Consider the following 26,705-nt stretch of genomic DNA (forward strand, 5'->3'; position numbering starts at 1 on the left):
CACCAACAGTCGTCAGCGGAAGACCGCGGTGCTTCAGACGGTTCTCTGCGACACAATCTCGCCCAAGGTCCAGCCAGTCGGCTCGGAGCTTACGGGAAATCCGGAGTCAAAATAGACCTTTTTGCGGCTGCTTTGGGCGAGGTACGCAAGTTGCTACTCTCGAATATCCTCCAAGCATTCGATCTCCCGAGACGCAATCGGAGCCCGGAAGATGCAGCAATCCCCTTGGCGGACCGCGCAGTTGTCAAAGAGTGGCATTAGCGACCTCTCGGAGCAGGATGTTGAAACGGGTGTCCGTTCCCATAACAAATTCCGGAGACAATTGTTGGAGGTGCTCCTTGGAACTGGTGCTCCAAGCATGGATTGTCAATTGATTTTCATACATGGCACCACCAAAGGCAGTCATGTTGTGAAGAAGACTGTTGACATCCGCAGGGCTCATAGGTTCATGCATGTAGCGAATATGGTCCTTTCCCCATGTTGGCCAGAAGAACACCGAAGGAGAGAGCGGGCACAACAATTCCGGATATTTGACCTGGAGCTTCTTGGGCATAAGCACGGAGTGTTCGTTCCACTTCTTCGGGTCGAATGTTGTGTAGGTCTTCTGCCACTTGACAAGAAACTCGCTACCCGCACGAGACACGATCACGGCATTGCAGAGCCCGTAACGATTGCCCCCTTCATGACCCATGAGTGTGTCGCGATAACTATCTAGAACGTCGGTGAAAGGCTTGAGGACGTAGACGTCGGTGTCCATGTATATTCCTCCTTCACGCAAGAGAATAGCTATGCGCAGGATGTCGGTCTGGTGTGGAAGGTCCATGTTGGCGATGGGAATGCCATGGTGGTCAAGGATGCCCGTAGTATCCACTGTCTCGAGGACCACCTTTGAGGCAACGTCGCGCAACCATTTGTTCGTAGCATCGATACCATTGGTGTGGATTTTGACCTGGCTTGCGTCCATGCGAAGAATAGCTGCTTTGATTGCCAGATATTGAGCATAACTCAGGTCCACCTCGGCACCTTCACGCGCAAGCAGAATGAAGTGGACGATGTTCGGAATAGCATTTTTCGAATGCTTCGGCGTTGTGTGATCCGCAGCACGACAGAGTTTCTCCTCGGGGGTATCTTTCCAGTCCCATTCAACGACGCGTCGCTCGACTTGCCACTCCAGCTGATTGATTCGTGTCACTAATGACGTCCGCTGGGAGTAGAGGAAGAGGATTAGCAATGTGATGAGGAGTAGGCCTGGCAAACGCAAAGGTAACATGATGCCTGAGTCCGTGGCATTCGAGGTTCCTCAGGAGAATGGTCGAGAAGACTGGAAGCGAATCAGCCCATACATAGCCAGCTGCGTGCTACGTGCATAAGTTCCCAGATTTTCCAGTTGTAGCACATGCCACTTGCTGCCGTTCGTCGTGCGTCTGCGGTTGGTGAAAAGTATCACTGCCTGCGACCGGGCGGCGCAGGACAGAACGCGTGGGCTACCTCCTACGCCTCCCCAGAACTTTTGGCCCTCAGCATTGGTTACCTTCATTTGCGCGGGAGCGATCAGCACAGCCTAATGCGTTGTGCACAAAGCATAGCGTTGATGCTGATGGCTACCGGCTTGACTCATGTCACACGTGCGAGAATATCGAACTCGTGTTGGATGGTGTTGGTGTCCGAGAAGGAGTTTCTCGTCCAGGCAAAGACGTGCCGAAGGACGCGCGATGCAGGCAGCAAATTGGAATGACGACATCCGCGAATCGAGAAGTCGCGTTCGCGTGTCGCGCATCCGAGCTCTCACTCTCCCGCACAACAACATGTAGTTGCCACAATGAGCACGCCGAACAAGCGGCGCAAGACCAACAATCACCAGTCGCCAGCCCAGCCAGCGAACAGCCTCGACTTCTTCTTCGGCAAACAGCGACAGAAGCACGAGGAAGCCAAGGAAGAGCCGGAGCATGATGCACCACCCCCGAAGAACAATGACGATGTCCACGTCGAGGAAGCAGAATTGACCGATGAACAATTGGCAAGAAAGCTGCAGGCGGAATGGGATGCGGAGGAGCGTCAGCGGGGCCAGCAGCGTGACGGGCAAGATCATCTCTCCGGCAGAGACACTGTCGATCAGGAAGAAGATGTTGTTTCGAATGATCAGGCCCGAGGCGAGCAAGCTGCAGTGACAGCTGAGGCAAAGCAGGAAGATAAGCCGACGAACACGAGTAATGCATTTGCGGCGATGGGGAAAAAGAACACACTCAGTCTGCAATCCGCTACTGCAGAGGAGGATACCATTTCGCACGATGTACCATTTGACGAGTCGCCACTTACATTCGATCCTCAAAAATATCTTCCAGAACTCAGGAAACAATGGGCTTCGGAAGGAGGCCGCTGCACATATGCTTTACTCACGCACTGTTTTGTGCTGGTTGGAAGCACAACATCACGCATCAAGACCGTAGACACCCTTGTCAACATGCTTCGAACGCTGATTGAAGGTGATCCCGCGTCGCTTCTCCCTGCTGTATGGCTTGCAACGAACTCGATCTCGCCACCATATATCGACATCGAACTTGGTCTCGGAGGGTCTGCTATTTCAAAGGCACTGAAGAAGGTCTGCGGGCTGGATAATGCAGCTCTGAAGAGTCTGTACAACAAGCATGGTGATGCTGGAGATGTTGCGTATGAGGCCAAGAAGAAGCAGAGTTTTACGCTGCGCAAGCCGAAGCCGCTTACTATCCAAGGTGTATACGACAGCCTTCACAAAATTGCTGCGGCAAAGGGACAGGGCAGCCAAGTTGTAAAGCAAAGCTTTGTAGAACGGCTGGTTCAAGATGCCCGAGGTGCAGAAGAAAGCAGGTATGTGGTACGGACCCTTGTACAGCATCTGCGCATTGGCGCTGTGAAAACGACGATGCTCATCGCGCTGTCGAGAGCCTTCCTTCTTTCGAAACAACCAGGAGCTGAATTCGACATTAAGTCACGCGAGCATTTGAGGAAGCTCAGCAAACAAGATCTTGCAGCGGTCTATCAAGGCTCAGAAGAGCTCGTGAAGGCATGTTTTGCCCGAAGGCCGAACTACAACGATCTAGTGCCAACGATGCTGGAGATTGGCATCGATGAGGAGTTGTTACTCCGATGTGGACTCGCAATGCACATTCCTTTGCGACCCATGTTAGGCAGCATTACACGAGATCTAGGCGAAATGCTCACAAAGCTCCAGGGTCGCGACTTCGCTTGTGAGTTCAAATACGACGGTCAGCGAGCACAGGTTCACTGCGATGCCGATGGCAAAGTTTCAATCTTTTCGCGACATCTGGAAGTCATGACTGAGAAGTATCCCGATCTTGTTGGACTGGTGCCCAAAATTCGAGGTGAAAGCGTCCGCAGTTTTATTCTCGAAGGAGAAGTCGTCGCGGTCGATCGAGAGACTGGTGATCTCAAGCCTTTCCAAATTCTGGCCAACCGAGCACGCAAAGACGTCGTTGTTCAATCTGTGACTGTTGACGTTTGCCTCTTCGCCTTCGATCTCATGTATCTGAACGGCGAGGAGCTGCTCAATCGGCCGTTCCGTGAGAGAAGAAGCCTACTTCGCAGCTTGTTTGTCGAGATACCAAATCATTTCACTTGGGTCAAAAGTCTTGATGCCACCTCGAGCGAAGTCGAAGCTGTGAGCAATTTCTTCAAGCAAGCGACAGATATAAAATGCGAAGGCATCATGGTCAAGGTGCTTGACAATGCAGTGAACCCGGATCTGCTAGCCGAAATGGATATCGATCCCGAAGGTACGGAGGCTGCCCCATCAGCGCCTACAACACCTTCCAAATCCAAGACAAAGAAAGGCGGGGCGAAAAGGACGAAAAAGGTCGTGGATCCACTCCAGAGCGGCGCGGCCAAGTACGCAGCTGAACAGGCTGCTCAAGCTTCCGCAGATGCTACCAATGAAGAGAAGAAAACTGGTGCCAGGCGCAAAGCCCTCCTTGCCACGTACGAACCCGACAAGCGCCTCGATTCATGGCTCAAAGTCAAAAAGGACTACAACACGACAACAGACACCATCGATCTCATACCTGTTGGAGCATGGCATGGGCAAGGGCGCAAAAACGCTTGGTGGTCACCTATATTGCTCGCCTGCCGCAACCCTGCCACAGGCTCCCTTGAGGTCGTGACAAAATGCATCTCAGGCTTCACGGATGCATTCTACAAAGCGAATCGCGCAAAGTACGATCCGGACTTTGAAGATGAAGATGGGGTTCCAATCGGCAAGAACACACTTTCGTCACGGCCGACATATGTGGATTACGTTGGAACTCCGGATGTCTGGTTCGAGCCGCAAGAGGTGTGGGAAATGATCTTTGCGGATGTGACGATCAGTCCTACGTATACGTCTGCAGTAGGTCTAGTGCATGAGGATAAGGGATTGTCGTTGAGATTCCCGAGGTTCTTGAAGGTGAGGGAGGACAAGAGCATTGAGGAGGCGAGCACGAATGAGTTCTTGGCGGAGTTATATCGCAAGCAGGAGAGGAAAGCTCCAACGAGGGCAAAAGATGCGGAAGTGAAGGACGAGGAGGAGGATGAGTTGTATGAGTGATACCAAGAGCGGCCAAAACACGACAAAAAGTAAGAATAATTTACCGAATGGAACAGATGTCTGAATCATGTTGAATGCATAATTGGGTATCTTCAACTCAAGAGCAATAATCGCTTGCCTCGCCCTGAGGAATTCCTGACGCCACGCTTCGCTTTGCCTCGTTCTGCTCTGCTCTGCTTTGCTTTTCACGCTCTCCGTTGCCTCATGCATTTCATCATCATCGTAGAAAGACAGTGCCATCCTCGGACACCATTTACGGCTTTGGGATATGCAGCGTCTTGGACAGCATACAACAAGCATGCGCCAGGTATAGTGCCACCACGGGATGAAACTCGAAGATCGTGCCTGTAGCGATCGTGCCGTAGGGGATCTGGTCGTGTACCCAGCCTTTGTATAGCCAGAATGATACGAGTCCGGTGCCAAAGCTCAGACTCGTGGGGATGGGGAGGCCTTCGAAGTATTTCGCTTTTCCTGTGGCGTCTTTCGGGACGTTGCCGGTTGTGACATTGAAGCGCGCGAGGCGAGCGAGGCCGCCCAGGACGAAGAGTGTGAGGAACAGCTGATCGAGGGGAGTTCGAATTCCAAGAGAGAAAGCGCACGCTGCTGGGGCGACGCCGAAGGAGATCTGTCAAACACGTTTGTCAGTGCCGTGTCTCGTGTTTGGGCAATATCTGTTCCTGCCTTACCAAATCGGCTAACGAATCCAACTCGGCACCCATCAAACTGCTCTTCTTCCTCCACCGCGCCACTTTCCCGTCGAAGAAGTCGAAGAAGAGACCCAGAGGCATGAGACCCAGCGCAGCCCAGGCATTACCCGTGTCTTCGGGGCGGCCAACGCAGTATCGGAGCGAGGAGAGCACGGACATGACGCCGCAGAAGCCATTCATGAGGGTGATGAGATCGGCGAGATGGTACGCGCGGACGAGACTGAAGTGACCTGGGTTGGGGTCATTGAGAAGACGCTCTTGCTTGTCCTTGCCTGACGAAGAAGTCAGCGGTGCGCTATATCGCAACTGGGCAAGATTGCTGCGAGAGGCAACATACCTGGCTCCGACACGACCTGTTTGGCTTCCTTTTCGACCTCGTGCGAGACGCCATTGCGTTTCGACATGATTGCGGAAGCGGGTGAGACAGGCGAGAGATCTTGCAGGTTGACGAGAAGTCTTGCAGGAAGGGAAGAGGAGGCAGAGGTGCAGCGTGCACAGGAATACGTTTGTTCACTTGCCGAGCAGACAGCAGAAACCCGGCTTCGTGTTCTCGCAGCACACGGCCTTTCGTCATTGCGGACCCTCTTCCACACCGCGCACGTGATGACGCGCGGAACAGCGGCTATACTCAATCAGGCATCCGATCCAAAACATCACGTCCGACACGCTAACTAGGAAACTTGACATCGCCACGACGCACGATGCAACATGGCTGCGGCCGTGGCTCAGACTGGGACACGAGGCCGCCATGATGCTCTCTTCGACGCCGTGTTTGCGCCCAAACAGCACACCACTGCTACCCCGGAGTCGACGCCAAATATCGGAACTCTCGCCTCTCCCGGGGCAGCCTTCGGAGGCTTCAACCTGGCCGATGACCCTGCAACGCAGACTGCGTTGTTCAATAGGCAATGGAGCACCGCCACGCGCTTTCTCACACTGCCGAATGGACTGGAAGGACAGCCACGGGACTCGCGCAGTGGGCCGAGTCGACAGACCGAACATGCGCTGCACTACTTGCTGTCGGCAGGTGCAACTCGCAAGCAGCTGACACAATGGTACAGCTATGAGATCTCGACACACTTTCGCAACTTTGTCCTGCCACACTTGCAATTCTGGGACAAGCCAGTTGCTGTGAATGAAGCTGCTCGGGTCCTCTCTGACACTGTGACAATATTGCAAGACGCGTCCAAAGTGTACTTTGCTGTCGGCGAGTCACTCGATGAAGCACTCAATCTTTTGCTCGGCCAATTCATTAAGCAAGTCAGACATGACTTCCACGTTCTCATGCTGCACTCTCTGCCGCGACAACGCGTGCAGAAGACCTTGGCGAGCTACCTTTTCCAGTGCATGGCGAACGGTATCGAAACCTCGGGCCAATCTGAGCAATGCATTGATGACGATGTTTGCTCATGCAGCGTGGACCTCGACCTCAACGCTCTGAGCCAGCTGGAAGACGCTGGTCTCGGCGGTGCTTTAGGTGAGCGGGCGTTCGCACACGCAGTCCACCGCCTGCTCCAAGGACCTGCCGTGGAGCGCCGCTGCTTTCAAGTGGATTGGCATGGGCAGACGAGTTGCGTACAGCGACTACGAACATGGGTTCACGACCGCATGTTGCCTACCCTGGAGAAGGCAGTGACTACCTTAGCCGGGAAGCAGACCATGAGACTGCCCACCCAGCAGTTCGTGTCTGCCGCTGTTAACACCTTCGGCCGTTTACGCACGAGCGCTCTGTTCGATTATGTTAGCACATGGCCCGCCAGTCAGGGCGCTTTACTTGACATCAAGGAATATCTTCACGCCAATGGCGCGAGTGAGAAGGCCTATCTATGCGCAAGCTTTTCTGAGCAGATCCATCGTCGCCTGTTTCACGCAGGTGCAAGCACTACCGAGATTCTTGGTGTGTACATCAATGTCATTCACGTGTTCCGGTTACTGGACCCTCGCGGAGTGCTGTTGGAGAAGGTCGCGATTCCGATTCGAAATTATCTACGGAGTCGAGAGGATACGGTCTCGACGATCGCTGCTAGCTTCTTGGTTGACACACGCAACACCGAGCCATCCGAACATGATCATGACAAGATTTGTTTCGCCGTTGCTGAGGCTGTTAACAACACTCAAGACTATGGCAACTACGAAGAGGCAGGCCGAGGTGGGAACGACCTGCATTGGCTGCAGAAGAACTGGATGCCTGATCCGATCGATGCTGGTCCTAACTGGAAATCATCTAAAAGTGATGATATTGTGGCCTACATCATCGGTCTTTTCGAGCCTGAAGATTTCGTAAAAGCATTCTCTACTGCCCTCGGTCAGCATCTGCTTCAGACCAAAGACCGTCGGTACTTCAAAGAGATCTCGGTGGTGGAGTTGCTTAAAACACGTCTGGAGCCAGGAATGCTGCAGCATGCCGAAGTCATGCTGAAAGACATGCAGGAGTCTGCAATTTTGAACCGCAGACTCAATCCCGGTGACCAAGAGATACCACCTTCTGTCCCACCAACACCCAAAGAGTTGCAAAGTGCAATACCAGATGACGGTATCACTTTGACCTCTTTGTATGAGCATTTCAAGAATCGCGTTGATAGCACTCAATTCCAAGCGACACTCAAAATGGTCGCCAACAAACGCGACGACTTGTACTACCCCAAGAGGACGAGGCTACCAGCGGAACGCACTAGAGAAATGGCAAGCAAAGAGCAACAAAATGGAAAGACTGTGTTCGAAACGAAGGTGCTGTCAAGTCACTTCTGGCCCGCACTGCGCGAAGGCGACTTCAGAGTGCCACAGCAAATTGCTCAGCACAAAGAGCGGTACGAGCAGGCTTTCTCCCGCACTAGTGGACAGCGGAGACTGGAATGGAGACCAGCTTTGGACATCACGAACATTGTGCTCGATTTTCCAGATCGAAGTGTAGAGGTGGAGGATGTGGAAGTTTGGAAGCTCACTGTTGTCGATGCTTTTGCCGAAGAGCGCCACAATGATTCTGATGTACCGCCAATCATATATGACAAGAACGAAGGCTTGTCGATCGCGCGTCTCGCCGAAGCTCTTGAAATGCCGGAAGACTACGTCCAAAGCGCAGTAAGCTACTGGATGAACAAACGCGTTCTCTACGAGAAGTCCGCGGGTATGTATGCTGTTCTGGACGATCTGGAGATGGATGTACCAAGCATCGCGGAACCTTCACAGCTAGACGTTGAAGAAGACGTGGGAGCAATCATGTCAGAGCAAGCTGTGCTGCGGCAGAACGCACCCACTTTCCAGACATTCATTGAGCAAATGCTACGAAATGGTGGCGCCAAGGAGATTGGTGGTATGATGGGAATCACGAGTATCATGAAAATGGTGCTGCCGACTTTCACATATGGCGATGACGAAGTGAAGTGGTTGCTAGAAGACATGGAAAGCCGGGGAGATGTGGTGAGAAAGGGAGAGTCGTGGGCCGTTGCGAAATAGAGTAAGCAAGTGCTGCGTAGAGCTTCGGTGCTCCCTGCATGAGCATGAGGCCAAGCTGTGCAGATCTTCTTCAGCTTTAACAACTCGCATTAACCAGAACCAGAATAGCGTGCAGCGCCTTCGCAATCCAACCTCGAGATCCAGCTGCTTCAGATGTAAGCTGAAGGATTCAGACACTGCATGCCCTTCGCGGGTTGCACCGAATCCTGCTGCCACTCTCTCCGCTGCAGCGCCGCCAAGGTCTTACGGCAGCAGAGCTCTCCCGCCGCCCTCTTAGAACCTGCGAAGGCGAAGCAAACCATTTCTATTCCTACCTAAAGAGACTGATGCGTGATGGCTTCTGGCACATCGCTACTCTCTGCAATCTGGGCAATCATCTCTTTGCTATTGATGTGCCCTCTTGCCTCTACGTCTACTTCATCCGTCCTCATTGGGCGAACATGCAACGCAAATCCACCTTCATCAACTCAAATCGCAGCTGGCCTCAGACCGTTCCTCTCTGAACATGCCGTAGTCGTTTTGCCGGGCGACAAGGAAGAATGGGTTCGACTGACGGCAAGATCAAGCGGGCCAAAGATCAGCCCAGGGTATCTTGCTATCGTTGAGGTCGCCGCAGAGGAAGACGTGCAGAACGTGGTAAGTCCAGTGTCATCAGCCACGATCGAAGTGTGCGAAATTCGAGACATTTGAAGACTGATACAACTAGTATAGATACACTATGCCAACCTCAAAGGCTTGCCTTTTCTTGCTGTGTCGACTGGTCATGCCTGGGCACCAGCTATGAATGATCTCCAGAATGGAATCCAGATCAGTATGAGGAAGTTGCAGAGTGTTGAAGTCGATCATAGTGGAAACACTGCCACGGTCGGTGGCGGTGCCACGCAAAACACGACCTTGAAGGCGCTTGCGAAGGTAGGGAAGCGTACTGGTAAGAATCTAGCCAACAAAGGGCAGTCAGATATACGCTGATCAGGGATAGTTCATGGTCTCTGCGAGTGCACCTCAGTCATCGGCCCAGCTTTAGGAGGCGGACACAGTATGCTCCAAGGCCAATATGGCTTCTCCGCAGACAATATCGTCTCTGCTCGCCTCATTCTGGCCAACAGCACGGCCATCACTGTATCTCCAACCTCTCATCCCGAGCTCTTCTGGGGCCTTCGCGGCGCAGGCCACAACTTCGGCATCATTACCTCTTTCCAAACCAAGGTTTACAATGTCCCATCTGGCCCTAACGGCCTCTGGACCCTCACAATCCTCACATTCTCGCCCTCTACTCTCGAACGCTTCTTCCAAACCTGGAACGATCTCGAAACAACCTACCCCGATCCCAAAGGCCTCTTAGTCCTCGATGCAATGTTCAATCGCAACCCTCTCGTCGATTCGACCAATGACCCCATGATAACACTCATCATCGCCCACGAAGGCTCTAACCCCATCGCCGACGATTACATCTCCGCCTTCCAAGCCCTTAACCCCACATTTTCCACGCAAGAGTCTTCAATAGCTTGGGAGCTCATCCACGATAAAATGGGCCTTGGTGACCCTCCTGTTTGCCAACTAAATTGGAATCTCTATGGCGTGACGTCGCCCTCTTTGCATGAATGGAACGTGACGAATATGAGAGAAAACTGGGATTTCTATGAAAATTTCACCAAAGAGCATGGATTCTTGAGAGGAAGTTTCTACTTATTGGAAAGTTATGGACGTGGGAAAGCGATGGATTTGGGTATGCTGGAGGTGAATGCTGTCGCAAGGGAGGAGAGGGAGACACATATCTTGCCAGCTTTGATGATGATTTGGGAAGGTGGAGAGAAAGTGGAACAAGAAGTTGCTGGGAAGGTGGCAGATATGGCGAGAGCGTTGATGAAAGAGGGCGTTGTAGGGGCGCCGCATCATACATATGTGAATTATGCTAAAGGTGACGGGTCGGAGAGTTTGGAGGAGATGTATGGAAGGGATGCACAGCGCTTGAGCCGATTGAGGGCGCTGAAGAGGAAGTGGGATCCGGAGAATAGGTTTGGGTTCAATGCGCCTTTGATCTACTAGGGCGTGTTAGAGTATCACTTTGGCGACAGAATCGTGGGGTCAGAGAACAGACGAAGAAATAAACGTAGTTGAAGTCATCTCTCATAATAGGTCTATAGGTGTTGCTCCGTGGTCAACAAACTGATCTTCGAGATCAGTAGAACCATCTGAACTCTTCACAATCCGGTCCATCCTTTAGTCGCTCAGTAGGGACATCGATCGCTCGGATTTTGACCCCGCCTTGCCTGCTATCCCGTCTTCTATTGTCAAAGATCATCCACACGCCCAGCAAGAGCGTCAAAACAGCTCCAAATCCTCCGAACGCTGCTGTTGTTGCCAAAGCCGGAATATAATTAGGCGCGTCCTGAGTTCTGAAGATATTACTTGACACCACGCCCATCAAGTTCGCGACTGGAACGCCAATAGATGTCAACATCATTCGACGATTCTCGTCGGCAATGTTATTGTTATACCAGACATCCAAGATGACGGATGGAGCTGATGTTCCCCATGTCATCATAAAGCATGCGAAATACGCGAGCTGGATATTGGCCTGTACGTCTGAGATAGAGCCGTAGATGACCATGCCGGTGAATGTGAAACAGAAGCCCAATGCAACGAATGGGAAGCGTAGTCGGGTATAATCGGAACTGTATGCCAAGATGAGCAGCATCACGGCTCCAGTGATGTTTGGCGCGACAGTATAAAGGTTCGTCTTGATTGTGCTGTAGCCGAGACGTGCCACGATCTGGGGGAGAAACAAGCTGACACTTTGAAGTGGAATTCCCAGGCAGATTTGGATGGCGAGGATGACCCAACTTGTCCAGTGTTTGAAGATTTTGATCGCCTCGCGGAAGTTGAACTTGGTTTCAACCTCTGACGAAGAGTCGATTTGGATTCTGTAGAAAGCGAGCTTCTTCTCCTCAGGTGTGAGAAATCTGGCAGAGGCAGCGTTGTAGGGGAGGAAGATGAAGGCGATGAAGCTGCCGATGATGGTCAAGCCACCCTCGATCGCAAACAGGTATTTCCAGCTCGGAAGTATACCGCCTTCGATCTGGAACACACCATATGCCAGAAGGCCGCCAAAGGCACCAGCGATATTCGAGGCAGCATAGAAGAGGGCGAGTCGACGGGCCAGTTCGCCACGGCGATAGAATGTGGTCTGGTAGTAAATGACCAGTGGGCTGGAGTGACCATGTCAGCAGTGAGCATCGACTGTCTGTGGAGCCATGCTTACAAGAATGCAGACTCGGCCATGCCCAGGAACCAGCGCAAGGCCATCAATCCACCCCAGTTTGTAACAGCGATGACCAGCAGTGTCATGCTCCCGAAGGTGAACATCATACAAGGTAGTACTCTGCTTGGGCCATAGATCTTTCCCAGGATTCCCAGAAATGGCGCGGTGAGCACGTATGGTACGAAGAAGATGCTGAGAAGAATGTTGTACTTGTTTGTGCCCGCAAAGCCCAGATCCGCCTCCAAGCCAGCAGTCTTTGCGTTGCCCAAGTTACTCTTATCCAGAGAGTTAAAGAGGTACATCATTGCCAGGAGTGGCAGTATGTTGAGGTCGAATTTCCAAAGCAGCTTTCTCTCCGCAGCAGCGGATATTGTGAAGGACTCGCCATCTTCCTTGACGATGACCGTGTCGCCATTGTGATCCTTAGTTATCGAAGTAGTCCGCTGAAGATCGCTCGAGTCGCGTTTTTGCGCTTCAAGGGAAGGAAGCTTGAGGTCGCCCTCTGGTGAAGACATTGCTGTGCAAGTGAGTTTTGACAAGGCGCGAACGTCTCAAGGGACAGAACGGTACATCGTTCAGGAAATATAAAAACGATGTCGTCCTACCCGCCCTACCTTATCGCCGACGGCAGACATTACTACGGCTGGACAATATAGGGCATGCCGGCCGATCATTTTGGCCGCAGCTTTGCCGTAGAGGGTTGAGTTGATACTGCACAGGACACAGGTGAGAGAAGTCATGTCACTGAGTAACATCGCAGCGCAACATGGCCCGGTGGGAGCTTATCTGTCCTCCGCATTGATAAACATGGGTGCGGTGGGCGAATGAGGAGTCACCTCCCGATCGGTTCCCGGGCTTGGCCGCTCTGCGGTACGAGCACTTCCGGAGTGCAGATTGATACGTCGTGGTTTGGTGCAGTCAATGACATGACTTCGAAGAACTCCTCCTTGAGTCCAGAGTGGAGGTGTAGTACCGACATCGTCCTGTTTGGCCCGACCTGCGTTTCTCTTCTTTGTCACCAGGCTTCCTGTGCTACTTCGTCCCCAGCCAGCGGCTCTGCGAACTGCTTCATCGCGACTTTCCTGATGACTGGTCCCTCCGTTTGGGATGGACAGTATAGCGCGGCTCGAATGAAGCGGCCGCAATGGTTGGGAGATGCCTTGCGTCCAGAGGAGATGGACCAAGGTTGGAAAGAGAAGTCAGCACATCCAACGCCAAGACCCATCCGAATCGTCGGACCGACCGCCCGTTCAGACCTCTTCCACTGCATCTGTGCATGAGCATACAGTAATGCTTTGTCGAGTAATCGCCCAGACGACACGCAATCTCAAATGCCCAAGACGGAGTAGGCTATCCCACAGCAGGTCGGCAGGCCCAGCACTTCAATGACAGCTGTCCTACTCCATCCTCGATGTTCATACCGATGCCCCTTTCAGCGCGAGGAACAGAAGTACTTGATACAGTATCAACACAAGACAAGAGACTTGCTCCAGTATCGTGCCATTCAAATCAAGTGAACAGTCCAAGGTGAAGACGGATATATGTGCCGTGTATCGCACGCTATCAAGCCGTTCATGACGAATCTTGCCACGCGATGCACTACTGCATCGCAGCAGGGCCATGGATGGCGTGCTTGCTTTGTCTATGGCTGATGCCCCACTCGATCGTTCACTTATGTGCAGCTTCACCATAATATCTGGAGAGTATAAGAACGAGCCAAGGGCACATTCGCATTTGTTCTTTGCTATCTAGAACGTAAACTAAACAGCACAGGAAAGCACTACCGAAACATGGCACCAGGAATTCTCTCGGAAGATATCCCAATCCACGGGACTCTGCCCAACAAGAATACGTATCCAGCTCCTCTGAAGCCATCCGGCGCTCTTGACCACTTCAAATCCGAAGAGACTACACCAGTCATCGGCCGAGAATACTTCGATGTCAATATTGTCGACGATCTTCTCAACGCCGAGAATGCCGATGACCGCCTGCGTGACCTTGCTATAGCGAGTGAGTCTAGGTATGAATCGCAGTTGATCTCTACTGATATCAGACAGTCTCTCAGCGAGGTGTGGTCTTCTTCCGCAAGCAAGATAACTTGACGAATGACTTGCAGAAGCAATTCGTTCATCGTCTTGGCCAACTTGCTGGCAAGCCAAAGGACTCCACGCTGCATATTCACCCGGTCTTGAACGGCACTTCTGAGTTTGGTGCCACTAAAGACAATGAGATTTCCACCATTAGCTCGATCGCTCGTAAGGAGCTTTACAAGCACGACGCACAGAAGCAGAAGGGCCGCCGTTATGATGCTGCGCTGTGGCATAGTGACATTCAATTCGAGCCAGTGCCCGCCGATTACACTTCACTTCGGCTGACAAAGCTTCCGAAGACTGGTGGAGATACTCTCTGGGCTTCTGGCTATGAGTTATACGATCGTTTTTCGCCACTATACCAGAAGTTCTTCGAAAATCTCACCGCGACATTTGTTGGCGACGGCTTCATCAAGGCCGCTGCAGCGAACCCCGAGAAGGTCTTCATTTACGAAGAGCCCCGAGGCAGCCCGCAGAACGTAGGAAAGACGCTGAGCGCTGTTCACCCAGTTGGTTCGTATGCGTACAGAATGCGATAGGAAAATGAAAGACTGACATTCAGTTAGTGAGGACAAATCCCGTCACTGGCTGGAAGAGCATTTATGCACTGGGTCCATTCCCGAAATTCATCAACGAGTTGACTGCCGATGAATCTGACGAGCTTCTCGCCAAGTTCAGGCAGTTGATTCTCGATCAACATGATTTGACTGTCCGCTTCAAGTGGAGGAATGAGAACGATATTGGTAAGAAAATCACAAGAGTCATTGAGACAGAACTGTGCTAACGTTTCCCTAGCTATCTGGGATAACAGAAGGTGGGTAACATGACTGAACACACTAACGAATGCTAATCATTGTCTGCAGTGCCTTTCACACTGCCACTTTCGATTACGATAGCCTTGGAGATCGTATTGGCAATCGCGCTGTTGGCATTGGCGAAGCACCGTACTTCGACCCTAACAGCAAGTCGCGCTCTGAAGACTTGGGATTGTAAGCTTTCGATTCCGTGCAATAAGATTGGTTTTGGTGTATAGCACATCTGCTCTGGACGGCATTTCGTCAGCGCCAAGACTGGAGCTTCCCCTTCTTCTGTACCAATTGCTGCGTCAATTGATTTCGATTTGGACAGAGAGGACTTTACTGCTGTATCTGTCACCGATATCATTTTCCAGTCGCTACCTGGGTATGTTCCTCGTCAGGTGTCACGCGGACGAAGCTAAATTCGGACATCCGGAGAGCTGTTGCTTTTGTCACCTCAATGGCCTCAGCTCATTACCATCAAGGTAGCTAGTTCAACAACAAGAAAAAAGTACAAGAGCTTTCGACTCAAACATGACGTCTCTGCCGAGCGAATAACTGATATTTCGATTTCCCGTACAACACTCTTCAACTGACCCTACAAAAGACACAGCCCACCTCTGTTGTCATTCAAGTCGCCCTCAACCTTGAACCACCAGAAAAGACTCACCATGCCCTCCAAATACAAACTCATCATCCTCCGCCACGGTCGCTCCGAATGGAACGAAAAGAATCTCTTCACCGGCTGGGTCGACGTCCCTCTCAACGACCAAGGCACAACCGAAGCAATCCAAGCCGGCAAACTTCTCAAACAACACAACTGGCTCCCAGATATAGTTTACACCTCTCTCCTCCGCCGCGCAATTGTAACTGCAAACCTCGCACTCGATGAGGCAGATCGTCTTTGGATTCCTGTCGTCCGATCTTGGACTCTAAACGAACGCCATTACGGCGGCTTGCAAGGCTTGAATAAGAAGCAAAGTGCCGAGGAACACGGCGGTGAGCAAGTACATCTTTGGAGACGGAGCTTTGATATTCAGCCTCCGGAAACCAGTGAGGAGTATCGTGCTTCGGAGGATGAAGGGGGGAGGTATGCGAGTCAGGGGATTGAGGTGCCGAAGACGGAGTGTTTGAAGGATGTGTTGAAGAGGACGTTGCCGTTTTGGGAGAGTGATATTGTGCCGGAGATGAAGAAGGGGAGTGTGGTGTTGATTGCTGCTCACGGAAATAGTTTGAGGGCGTTGATGAAGGAATTGGAAAGCATCAGTGATGAGGATATTCCAGGCGTGGAGATTCCGACTGGAGTGCCGATTGTTTATGAGTTGGATGAGAACTTCAAGGGTAAAGGGAAAGAGTTGAAGTAGGCAGAAGGCTGTTGTGAGTAAAAACCGCAATGCTCGCTGTTGAGTGGATCTAGTCCTGTAGTACCGCTTATGACGCCCTGTGGCTCAAAGTAACGCAAGAGAACCTATGCTTTCGCCTCACGCAGTCGCAGCGTGACCAGGTTGGCGGGGCAATTTGTCAACGACAAGTTCGAAGTGACGACACCCTCGAGTGCTCCAGGTGGAGCTTCAATCTTGTCAAACTTCTGCAGCAGTCGCACAATGACATATGCCGCTTCTGTGAGAGCGAACTGCTGGCCGATACATATTCTTGGCCCTCCGTTGAAAGGCAGATACTCCCACCCAGGCCTCCGATTGGCAAAGCGCTCGGGATGGAACTCCTCGGCGTCTTCACCCCAGAGATCCTTTCTTCGGTGCATGACGTGGATGCTGTAGTCGATACCTGTTTGATTGGGAATGAAGACGGGCAAGTCACCATTTGGTCCACCTCCCCGAGGTAGGGTGGTGGCTTTGTTGGAACGACGTCCGTTACCTGGTACGACTGGCCAGAGACGGTTGACCTCGTTCAAAGTGTACTGCAAGTACTGGCATCCCTTCAGCGTGCTGAACGTGATCTCCTTCGGGTCGTCATATGTGCCGAAGGTCTCGATAATTGTTGCTCGCAGCTTTTCGAATACTTCTGGGTGTCTCAGAAGCTGATGGAAGGTCCACGACAACAGAGAGGCCGTTGTGTCTCGTCCAGCGAGAAGGATGTTAAGAAGCTGAGCGCGGAGCTCGACGGGGTCACGCGTCTGCTTCACGAGCTGCTCCAAGAAGATGTACTTCTCCTTATCTTCTCCCTTTTCCGGTGTTGTTGTTCCTTGTGCCAGCGCAAGATCAACGTAGCGTGTGATGAATTGGTTACAGACCTCCCCATTGACCTTGTATTCTTTCGGGTTGTGCAGCCAGTGCATGTCGCCGTATCGAAATTTCTTGGCCATGGTCATCTGTGCTTGATCGAAGTTGACACTGAATGATCGTTCGGCATGTTCCTGAGCACCCGACTTGCCAGTATCCACACCTGAGGCCTCAGCAATCTGTGAGTCAACGGACTCTCCGAACAGGAATTCAGTGGCGGCGTCGATAGTGAGGCGGAAGAAGCGTGTTTGAATGTCCAGGAAATCAGTCCAGCCATCGTTCTTGACAGGCATAACCTTAAACAAGTCTTGAACATGTCGCTCTTCCATATCGAGATCCGAGACCTGCTCGCGCACGAAATTTGGTCGCAGCATCGCTCTAGAGTGCTCCCATTTCTTTCCGTCTTGAACAAACTGCTCAATAGTCAGCGACCGCGATCTATGATAGGGTACGGACATACGATGCCGTCTCCCAGAACTTCTCCCATAATGGCATGCCTGGTTGGGCCAAGATCGTAATCACTGAACTGTGTAGCGAGCATCTAAGAATCGCAATCACGTCAGTGATGGTTTGCATCATCGCCCAGCGTCAAGTCACTCACAGCCTTGATATTCTCAGGATCGCTGGTGAAGAAGATTGTTTGGCCAAGCACAGTGTATCTGAACGTCGTGACAAGACGACCCAGTTGTGAGCTGATGACTTTCTGTCGCTCAGCCAAGAAATCTGGGAACTGTTTTCTCGCATCGGCAGCTTGCAACTCTTTCACATGTTTGAGTCCCATGAATCCGCAATCAGGATACATAGGTGCTTCTGCACATCCAAGTTGTCGAGCCTTGACTACGATGTGTCAGTTGAGAACTCGGCATGGCTCATGATTGACCTACCAGCATTTTGGATCCGAGTGAGAACGATAACGAGCACCTTGTACGCAGCAAAAGCTGTCAGGCCGACCAGGCCATAGAGGATATAGGCGTGCATTTTGCGCTCTCTCGTCACGCGAGCGAATTTGATGCAGTTGCTTGAAACCACCGAGGCGCAATGAACACTGTTTGTCAGAGAGCAGCGAGGCTATATCGCTTTATATTAGCCAGCCCTAGAGCGTGACGATTCCTGCAGGAAGGAACGTCTAATCCTGGCAGCCAGAGTTGAAAACGAGCCAGTGTTCTGTCGAGAGATGCCGCGCAACACGCGGACAAACAGACATCCCGCGTTGACGAGTGAAGTGGAGAGCGAAGGTCAACATCAAGCGCGATCAAGTCGAACCGAAAGGTTGCTGGCAGTCGTATTGGCCGAGAGGTGGCATCCAACCCCGCTGCTATGGAGCCGAGCGCCACTAAAATTCAGGCAGCGGATCTTGGCCGGCGAGGAGGATTTACAGCTGGGAGGCCTAATACGATGTCCCAGCTGATGATATCGTCGTTGCGTGGAACATTTTTAGAACCGTGTACTATGTTCTCAAAGCTTGCATCACCATATGCATACCGTGCGACATCGTTAAGTTCGCATGGCTTTTACGGCCGTGTCTCTGCACAAAGAGGAGGTTCCGTCTTGTGGCGCATCTTGTGCTCGGGCTTGATGACAGATCAAGCCGCAGACGTTCCTGGCGGACGATTAGCTGCATCTCGACCGGCTGAGTACTGAAGTTCGGTTGGAGTCAGCATAAACGAATGCGAATCCCTCACACGAACCCATCAGAACGTAGGCGGCCATCCGAACTGAGCCCTACCACGTGCGAACACAAGCTGCATATCATCATCCTGCGGTCTTGAGCGCTTAGTCTTCTGAAACCTGTTTTCACATGAATGCTGATTAATCGAGTTGTGACAGCGAGGCATATAAGCGCAGGCGCACCATGATATTGCGGGCTATGATTGGTATGAGAACTCGTTATGTCGTGAGGAAGCCACAGTTGCGCATTCACGGCCGAGTTCAGTCGATGTGATGTTGTACAGTAGTCAGAGGAGACTAAATCAACCTTAGGCGGGCGCCAGGAAACATGGGTTTGCGAGCATTGGGAGGGATTGCCAACTCTCCGTAAACACGTTCTTCACCGGACGAGATTCAAAGTTACCCGGGTCACTATTCATCCGCGTCCAATCTTGCTTCTCAGACGTCAAGCGCCGGACGTACGAAAATGGGACTTCGGCGTGTGGTGCGGTAATGAAGGCGGGTGCCGCTCAGGTCTGAATGATGTCTACGAGGCGGCTTGAACAGTCATCGTAGCCATTCAGCGCGTTCCGAAGACAACTATCCCTTCTCATGCGGAATCATGGTCGGCCACGATGCGGTTATGGGTGGTATTGATCCGTGCATAATCCGAGTCGATGCCCCATCATTACGTGCTCTTCGCTCTCGTGCGGACGGCGTCTAGAGTTTGTTCATTGGCAACGCTTAGCGGTTCGTGTGTCCCAGTCCCGCACATAAGGCCGCGTCTTCGAAGTCCATCTAAAATGGCCACAAATGTGGACCACAAGACATAGTGCCAGTGTCCGTTTGCGGGAAACGGAGTCGACAGGCATTCCTCGAGCGTCGTTGATCTTTGGATGCTGGAGTACACCGTGCAGGAAATACCTGGTGGCCATATCGGGCGTGCCAAGTCACGTCGTATCGGTCTTTATTGGTCGAGCTTTCTAGAAGTGCGTGTTGTCGGACACGGTACAATCTTCGCCCCCATGTGTGTTCGTGGCAATGCTGTATCGTTCATTCGTAGTGTTCAGCAGATACACGATCGAAGCAGCTCAACATCAGCCCAGGCTTTTGCCGTGACACGTTTGCTGTTCGGAAAAGGGGGTTCGGTCTGCTCTGGTGAGCATTGAGTTGCGTCGTCGATTCCAGGTCACATAGATAGTGTCCTTGGAGGAGTGACTTGCGGCAAAGCTGGGTGTCCTTGTCGACTGCGAAGCTTGAGCCAAGTCGTCCTGGCGCGATGGTCATCCAAAGTTCGGACTACCTGGTAGAGTAGAAGAGCAAGGCCATAGACTAAGATGTAGTTGCTGTCGTCTTCGCTTGAACCAGTCATAATGGGTGTGATTCGGGTGCACGCCGAAGGACATCGACAGCGAGGCTGCAGGGCTTCTTTTCCGCTATGAAGGAGGGCACGGTGCCTTTCACGTTCTGAGTGCTGAAGGCTGCGCTAGTTTGACGTTACGAGGCTCGAGCCAATCCTGCGGGGCGGTGGTTAGTGAGTGGCTGCTTGCAGCGCCATCTTTGTGCTCGTGGTCTGAGAATAGAAACGATTCTTCTGTGCAGCATGCGCAATGCGTGTAAAGGTCTACGAAGGAACATATGAGCTGCGGGCTCGACAATAAGTCTGCAGTTGCCGTTGGATGTAAAATGCCCATGTTTTAGTCGTAAAGTCGTTAGTAAGGACGCTGGCATTGCCGTTGACTCATCCAGCTTCCGCTAGGCCAGAGACCTTGATACGTGTATATTTGCCCAATGCTAGCAAGGTGACTTGCAAGATGTCACTCCGCATCTGCACTTGTGAGGGAGGCTCACTCGGACGTAGTGTCGTGGCGGGAATGTAGAAGAGACTAGACCAGACCGTACGGAAGGAAGTGCCAAGGACGGCATCGCACTCCCGCGGGCGGAGCGGAGCTGAGTGCGGGCCGATCTCGTTCGCTTGCATCGCCGCCATGACGCCCACGATTTGTTCAAGATTGAGTTTCGGCCTCTTGTTCATTGGCTATCGTGCGCTCGGCCAGTGAGCTCTCCTCCCATTCTCATCATCAACATCTTCACGACCACAGCGACCTCTTGATTGAATCGTCGCAGCACAAATCAATCCCCTACACCAGCGTGGCACATGAGCATGGCTTCGAGACAGAACCTCGTCAGGACGGCCACCAAAACAGCCAAACCATCTTCAGGAACACGAAATGCCTCCAGTCGAGCTGCTTTCCTCGCACAGCAGGCAGAACGAGTCGCTACCATTTCCTACCACGCACGCGCAGCACGGAAACAGGGCCAGCTTCGACGCTCCGTCTTTGCCATCATTGCGGCGGGAGGTCTTGCCACAGCTTCGCAATACTACGTGAACAATGGCCATTTTCTTCGCCAAGCACATGCGGAAGCCCCACAGGAAGAGGAGGAGAATCCTCTCATCTTCGAGAAGAGTCGGAAGAAGAAGAACGCGAGCGTAGAAGAGAACCGAGACATGATCAGCAGCCAGCATCACCAGGTCAAACAAAGTTGGGAGAAGCCTGGAGTGTATGCGTGGGGAAGCAACAGTGGCAAGGTCGTTGCTCCAGACAGTGACGACAAGTACATCAAGACGCCGCGGCGGATATCGTATTTCGATGGGATGCTGCTTCGAGACATCAAGCTCGACCGCAACTTTGGCGCCGCCATCGACGAAAAGGGCGATCTGATGCAGTGGGGAAACGGATTCATGGCAGACCTCAAAGCTCCGGTGCGAACGTTGACAGGCAAAGACTTGGTCAGTTTGAGCATCACGAAGGATCGCATCATCGGATTGTCTAAAAGTGGCAATGTCTACAGCATACCCTCATCCGCTGAAGAGCAGCAAACTGGCTCAAAGCCATCAGAGTCAAGCTGGATACCTTTCTGGAGCGGCCGAAGCAACATCTCCTACCGTGACCTGACGCCAACAACTCTTGGACGAGGTGAAAAGGTCAATTCCGTCGCTGCTGGCCTCGAACATGCGCTTTTCCTGACGTCCAAGGGCCGGGTCTTCTCCGCAGCTGCTGCATCAGACTCATTCCCGTCTCGCGGTCAACTAGGTGTACCTGGTTTGACTTGGGGTACACGCCCTGAAGGCGCTTTCGATCAACCGCACGAAATCACCACCCTTCGTGGCTTCGACATCATCAAAGTTGCTAGTGGTGATCATCATTCCCTGGCCCTCGACAAGGACGGGCGCGTGTTCGCATGGGGCGATAACATGGCCGGACAGCTCGGTTTCGACAATACCGCTGAAGCTATGACGGTGGATGCGCCAAGTTTACTGCCAACTCAGAAGCTATATTCTGGCACAAGCCAGACGCCTAGGATCACCGATATCGCTGCTGGAGGTGAGAACAGCTACATGACTGTGGAAGCCACACGGGTTGCATCGCAAAAAGACGATCCAGACGATCCGAGGACAAGGCTGCAAGTCGGTCGCGTGACGGCAGACACGTTTGCGTTTGGCTCTGGTATCCGCGGCAATTTGGCGAACAATAGGTGGACACACGTGCAAAGTACGCCTGCAAAGATCCCGACCCTCTCTGGACTGTTCGAATACGACGAGAAGACCAACACTACTGTACCCATCCGCCTGCAAAGCCTGTCTGTGGGCTCCACGCATGCGGCCGCTGTCATGAAAAATATCACATACACCGATGCCTCATCCAAAACTAGCAACGACGACACGAACTGGGGCGCAGACATCGTGTTCTGGGGCGGAAATGAGCACTATCAGCTCGGCACTGGAAAGCGCAACAATGTGAGCGCGCCGACATACATTCAACCACTGGACGCGGAAGCTGAGTTGAAGCGCGCAAAGAAGAGTTCAGGGGCGAAGGAAGAGCACCGATTCCACATCACACCACGTGCATATGCTAAACTTGGTGATGGCCGTTGGAAGTGGGTTGAGCAGAGGGTTGAGTGTGGGCGTGGATGCACTGCGGTGTATAGCGGCACATGAGATAGCCCAGAGAACAAAACTCCAAATACTGAAACATTAGCGGGCGTTTATATAAACTGTAGATACCAGATAGTCATGACTGTAGCATTACAACAAACTCCTTTCAACTCTAAAAGAACGCCAGCATGAATGCTCAAACAGAGGCTAAGACAATCGAAGGTCGGGACCCAGCTGTCGTGCCGCCATTCCGCCAAACTCCTCGCTCAAGTCAAACCAAACACATCCAAGATCGCGAACCGTCCTCCCCTTTCCATTGCTACTGTCATCACCGCCCACCTCAACAAACCGCCTCAGCCCCAACAATATATGCACACAACTGTTGCTCGTAAGTGTGAACTCTCACGACACACCGATCCTTCTCCACCATCGCCTCCAACTCCCTATGCACCTTCAACCTCTCTTTTTCTGCTTCCTTCCACTCATCAGCCTTGAAACCAATCTGTTCCCTGCCGCCATAACACAACACCCCAGGCGAAAGTTTCACTTTATCATTCTTGAAAGGAATCGGAAGTCCAAACTTCATCGTCGTGGACGAGATGCTGCCTCTGTGCTTCGGTTTGAATTTCGCTTGTAATCTGAGACTTGAGGGAGTTGGACCAGGTTTGATGAAGACGTATACATTCCTGACGAGAGATCTGTGTTCTGGTGTGAGGGCTTCGAGAAAGGCTTTGACGTTCTCGTAGGAGCCGATGAAGGCTCGGGTTGGGTAGTAGTGCGAGGCGAAGTATCGCCGTATTGAACGGCTGACTTGGAGGAAGTTGGGGAATTCGAAGTGGCCTGGAGTGAGTTCTGTGGCTTTTGGAGGCGTGGTTTCCGTGGAGGTGAAGACGTAGTTTTGGATTTTGAAGTAGACCCTCATGGGGCATTTTTGGACGAGGTGCTGGAGGGAACGGGGTGGAAAGGGTGGAGGTTGGCGTATTGGAAGTTCTGTTGGGGTTGCGTCGGTTTCCTCTGGTGGAGTCTCATCTGTTTCTTCTGTTGGGTTTGCACCGATTTCTTCTGTAGTGGTTTCGACTGGTGTTTTGGAGCCAGGTGTCGATGTGATTGTGGTTGGTGACTCTGGTGCCAGTTCGGAGAACCACTGCGTTGTGTTGTTGGGAGTATGCGCTCCTGAGACCATCTTGATCGATACCGTGAGCTTGATTATGGTTGGGTACGTATTCTTGCTGTTCTGTCAAGTTGCAGAGGAGAGGGGCCCTGTGTTATACTTATATTTCTGTTGGGAACTGAGTATTTGAGGACATTGACCTGATCTGGTCTTGTCATGAGGAGGAAGTAATGTGGCCTCGAAATCTTTTGGGACCACACTTTGGACGAAGCACGACCGCTAATTGTGAATCTAAGGACAGGCCGACAGCCAGTCATGCTTCGAACTTCACTGCAACATGTCGAGATGAGGTGAAAGCATTTGATTCTGCAATGTAACGCGGACTTTCATCGCTCCATCGAATAGGTCAAGTAGCGCTCAAGTCGATATGAGCGAGACGTGGAATTTAAGTAGACTTTGAGGACGAACCACAATTCGGCGCTCGCAACATGATTTTCTCTGTCTGCCATTCTCTGTTTTTGCAATCTTTCCTTGGTAGGTTGTGTGCTTTGCTGTCAGCCAGATTGGTGGAGTCTTGCGTTTGTGAGGTTTATACGGCAGTGAGGCCCGGGAAGATGTGTCAAGGTCATCAAAGCCCCCTCATACCTCTTCTGCTACCCGTTGAATTGGCTACTTCTCTAACACAGAGTGTCAGCGAGAAATCTTTTGGAGCGCTCTCAATCCTGGGACTTGGTTCAGTGCGCAGTTCACCTGCACTCCGAGCGCGGAATCAGTAAGAAGCAAGCACTTCTATGTAGACTGCGATCGCTGGAGATCGTTACTATTCGAGGCTCATACCCACTGACGAAGCTGATCGTCGAGCGTGCAGGAAGTCTGAACTTGCTCTGTGGCCTCATTGCTGCACACAAGTGAGCAAGTGATGAAGAATAGATTGGAGTTCTTGCAGCTGCATTGAAGCCATCCTCGTTCTTGTGTTGCTCCAACCGTACGTCGACCAACATCTCGAAACGACATCGGTGACCTCGTGTGTATCACTCGGGCTCAAGGGAAGTCGTGTGTCGTCGCCGTGTAATGCTGTCGATATGGAGCTGCTCACACGTTGCGGCGTTCCCCTTGGCGGCTCGTGAGCTAAAGGGTTGACTGTTGAGCTGCGTGTGAGTTATCTCGAGAATTTGATTCGTCTCACCTTCTGTTCCTTAATGTTTCAGTCCGTCTAGCTTTCCTGAGCCAATACCACATTGCTGTTTTACAGTATGGTCTTCTGTACAATCCTCATGTGCTGGGTATCTATCCTACACTGCCATTGCCTGCAGCATAATGTACATCTATGCAACGCACTCACGAGCCCTGTTTCGTGTTCCATGCGTTTGGTCTCCTGAACAGCATCTTCAGGATAGCTGTGCCCCGACCCTCGTCCTTCTTCTGATGTTCAAGCCAAGTGTGAAGGGTCTCACGCAGAGTATCTTCACGTTTGCCAAGCACATCCAGGCCACGCTCGTCACATGCGATATGCACCTCTTCAGATTCCAAGGACTTCACGGCCGATGGCTGCTTCAGCAACAGCTGGTCGTCACGGGCCAAGTACGTAAGGTGCTTCGTCACCTTCCTTCGCAACAAAAATGACGGCGGCGCGAGCTGGAAGCGATCCCACATGCGATTGTGCAGATTCAGAGTGGACGAGAGATGCAGCAGCTGGTCGGTGCGCAAACGACCCAGCAGTGCATTCGCATAGTCGTTGTGTGCTGTTCCCCACGACTTCTTCTCCTTATCCCCAACGATCTGCTCTGCTGTGGGCTCCTCTACAGCTGATCTGAAGCTGATTCTCCTCCTCTCTTCTGCCTTCTTCCTCATATCGGCGATCTGTTTTGGAATTCTGCATGTCCCCGGCACAGCACTCGGGATGAAAGGCACAATCAGCGGTAACCACTCGCCGAAGACTGCAACCAATAGACCGAAGAAAGGCAACTTTCCGATATCATAGCTATTCCTCTCGAGCAGCTGGAATTGCGATCTCGTCAACAGGCTGGCCACGTTGGATGACTTTTCTGGCGCCGCAGAGCCGCCGTTCTTCTGCACCTGCTGTTTTAAGAGCTGTGCCGCTTTGTGATTGAACCACACTGCCTTGACACCGCGCCAGTAGAACGAGCCATACGATCTACCAATGCGGATGTAGTACAGCGCAACATTGGCATCGCCGCGTTCTGGTAGTTTCAGCGGAGGAGGTCTCGTGGATCGCGGAGGATTGATAAAGTCCCCTTTGCGGCGGCCCTGTATCTCGACGAGCGCAGCTCTCTCGTGTCGATCGATGTCGTTTTGCTGGTTGGCGCTCTTGGTGGCATATCGCCTATTGCTGATTGCGGGTCTGGCTAAATTGTAGACATGTTGTGCTCTCGATGCACCCGAGACAGCGCCAAAGCAGCTGCTCGACCACTTTGTTGTCATTGCATTGGGATGGCGAGCTGAAAGAGCAAGAGACACGATTCAACTCAAAAAGTCGCGCCAGCTTTCCGGGTTCTTCAAAGCGTCATCTCACCCCCGAACAAGTCTTGGCGCTTCGACGAGCCGCTCTCCCGCCGCTCACAGAAAGAAACCATCATGGCTGACACAAGTACACCACGATTCCAACTATCGGCAGCACATGCTAGCACTCAAGAACATTATGAAGGAGAGAAACAGCAGAGCAATTAGGTCCAAATGCCTGATTGGGTTAGCGCACTATCAATAAAGCTCTCTATCGTTGCGGCCGCGAGAAGACAACACAGCGAGATCCTTCCCACGGAAAGTGTGGCCTGACGCGAGCAAGATCGAATGTTGCGAACTATATCAATCTGGTCCAGACTTATGCATTGCCGATCTCGCGATCTCTTGAGATTTGGTGTGCATTG

At 52.2% G+C, this 26,705-nt stretch overlaps 12 protein-coding genes across 13 annotated transcripts; 6 read left to right on the plus strand and 6 right to left on the minus strand.

Moving 5' to 3' along the window:
* Window positions 1–244: 244 nt before the first annotated feature.
* CKM354_000169600 (uncharacterized protein) lies at window positions 245–1,270 on the minus strand (the record flags this gene model as incomplete). Its single annotated transcript, XM_044796827.1, has 1 exon — window positions 245–1,270. The coding sequence occupies one exon, from the start codon at window positions 1,268–1,270 to the stop codon at window positions 245–247; it is 1,026 nt and encodes a 341-aa protein (XP_044652762.1).
* Window positions 1,271–1,819: 549 nt separating this feature from the next.
* CKM354_000169700 (uncharacterized protein) lies at window positions 1,820–4,576 on the plus strand (the record flags this gene model as incomplete). 2 transcript variants are annotated; one of them, XM_044796829.1, is made up of 2 exons in its annotated part: window positions 1,820–3,159; window positions 3,209–3,314. In XM_044796829.1, the coding sequence occupies 2 exons, from the start codon at window positions 1,820–1,822 to the stop codon at window positions 3,312–3,314; spliced, it is 1,446 nt and encodes a 481-aa protein (XP_044652764.1). The 2 variants fall into 2 exon arrangements, with proteins under 2 accessions (XP_044652764.1, XP_044652763.1); XM_044796828.1 differs by having other exon boundaries at window positions 1,820–4,576.
* Window positions 4,577–4,829: 253 nt separating this feature from the next.
* CKM354_000169800 (uncharacterized protein) lies at window positions 4,830–5,687 on the minus strand (the record flags this gene model as incomplete). The annotated part of the gene is made up of 3 exons (XM_044796830.1): window positions 4,830–5,201; window positions 5,263–5,555; window positions 5,621–5,687. The coding sequence occupies 3 exons, from the start codon at window positions 5,685–5,687 to the stop codon at window positions 4,830–4,832; spliced, it is 732 nt and encodes a 243-aa protein (XP_044652765.1).
* Window positions 5,688–5,991: 304 nt separating this feature from the next.
* CKM354_000169900 (uncharacterized protein) lies at window positions 5,992–8,736 on the plus strand (the record flags this gene model as incomplete). Its single annotated transcript, XM_044796831.1, has 1 exon — window positions 5,992–8,736. One exon carries the CDS (start codon window positions 5,992–5,994, stop codon window positions 8,734–8,736), a length of 2,745 nt encoding a protein of 914 aa, XP_044652766.1.
* A 333-nt stretch (window positions 8,737–9,069) lies between these two features.
* CKM354_000170000 (uncharacterized protein) lies at window positions 9,070–10,782 on the plus strand (the record flags this gene model as incomplete). The annotated part of the gene is made up of 3 exons (XM_044796832.1): window positions 9,070–9,372; window positions 9,448–9,664; window positions 9,716–10,782. The coding sequence occupies 3 exons, from the start codon at window positions 9,070–9,072 to the stop codon at window positions 10,780–10,782; spliced, it is 1,587 nt and encodes a 528-aa protein (XP_044652767.1).
* A 133-nt stretch (window positions 10,783–10,915) lies between these two features.
* On the minus strand, window positions 10,916–12,513 carry CKM354_000170100 (uncharacterized protein; the record flags this gene model as incomplete). Its single annotated transcript, XM_044796833.1, has 2 exons — window positions 10,916–11,945; window positions 11,999–12,513. 2 exons carry the CDS (start codon window positions 12,511–12,513, stop codon window positions 10,916–10,918), a joined length of 1,545 nt encoding a protein of 514 aa, XP_044652768.1.
* A 1,275-nt stretch (window positions 12,514–13,788) lies between these two features.
* On the plus strand, window positions 13,789–15,081 carry CKM354_000170200 (uncharacterized protein; the record flags this gene model as incomplete). The annotated part of the gene is made up of 5 exons (XM_044796834.1): window positions 13,789–14,008; window positions 14,056–14,601; window positions 14,655–14,831; window positions 14,884–14,902; window positions 14,952–15,081. The coding sequence occupies 5 exons, from the start codon at window positions 13,789–13,791 to the stop codon at window positions 15,079–15,081; spliced, it is 1,092 nt and encodes a 363-aa protein (XP_044652769.1).
* Window positions 15,082–15,556: 475 nt separating this feature from the next.
* CKM354_000170300 (uncharacterized protein) lies at window positions 15,557–16,249 on the plus strand (the record flags this gene model as incomplete). The annotated part of the gene is made up of 1 exon (XM_044796835.1): window positions 15,557–16,249. One exon carries the CDS (start codon window positions 15,557–15,559, stop codon window positions 16,247–16,249), a length of 693 nt encoding a protein of 230 aa, XP_044652770.1.
* A 104-nt stretch (window positions 16,250–16,353) lies between these two features.
* CKM354_000170400 (uncharacterized protein) lies at window positions 16,354–18,103 on the minus strand (the record flags this gene model as incomplete). The annotated part of the gene is made up of 4 exons (XM_044796836.1): window positions 16,354–17,538; window positions 17,586–17,666; window positions 17,727–17,962; window positions 18,010–18,103. The coding sequence occupies 4 exons, from the start codon at window positions 18,101–18,103 to the stop codon at window positions 16,354–16,356; spliced, it is 1,596 nt and encodes a 531-aa protein (XP_044652771.1).
* Window positions 18,104–20,936: 2,833 nt separating this feature from the next.
* Window positions 20,937–22,772, plus strand: CKM354_000170500 (uncharacterized protein; the record flags this gene model as incomplete). The annotated part of the gene is made up of 1 exon (XM_044796837.1): window positions 20,937–22,772. The coding sequence occupies one exon, from the start codon at window positions 20,937–20,939 to the stop codon at window positions 22,770–22,772; it is 1,836 nt and encodes a 611-aa protein (XP_044652772.1).
* Window positions 22,773–23,049: 277 nt separating this feature from the next.
* CKM354_000170600 (uncharacterized protein) lies at window positions 23,050–23,892 on the minus strand (the record flags this gene model as incomplete). Its single annotated transcript, XM_044796838.1, has 1 exon — window positions 23,050–23,892. The coding sequence occupies one exon, from the start codon at window positions 23,890–23,892 to the stop codon at window positions 23,050–23,052; it is 843 nt and encodes a 280-aa protein (XP_044652773.1).
* A 1,266-nt stretch (window positions 23,893–25,158) lies between these two features.
* On the minus strand, window positions 25,159–26,262 carry CKM354_000170700 (uncharacterized protein; the record flags this gene model as incomplete). The annotated part of the gene is made up of 1 exon (XM_044796839.1): window positions 25,159–26,262. One exon carries the CDS (start codon window positions 26,260–26,262, stop codon window positions 25,159–25,161), a length of 1,104 nt encoding a protein of 367 aa, XP_044652774.1.
* Between the last annotated feature and the right edge of the window lie 443 nt (window positions 26,263–26,705).

This window comes from Cercospora kikuchii (genome assembly GCF_019650295.1).
Source record: "Cercospora kikuchii DNA, contig_00001, whole genome shotgun sequence".
NCBI classification, from domain to species: Eukaryota; Fungi; Ascomycota; class Dothideomycetes; order Mycosphaerellales; family Mycosphaerellaceae; genus Cercospora; species Cercospora kikuchii.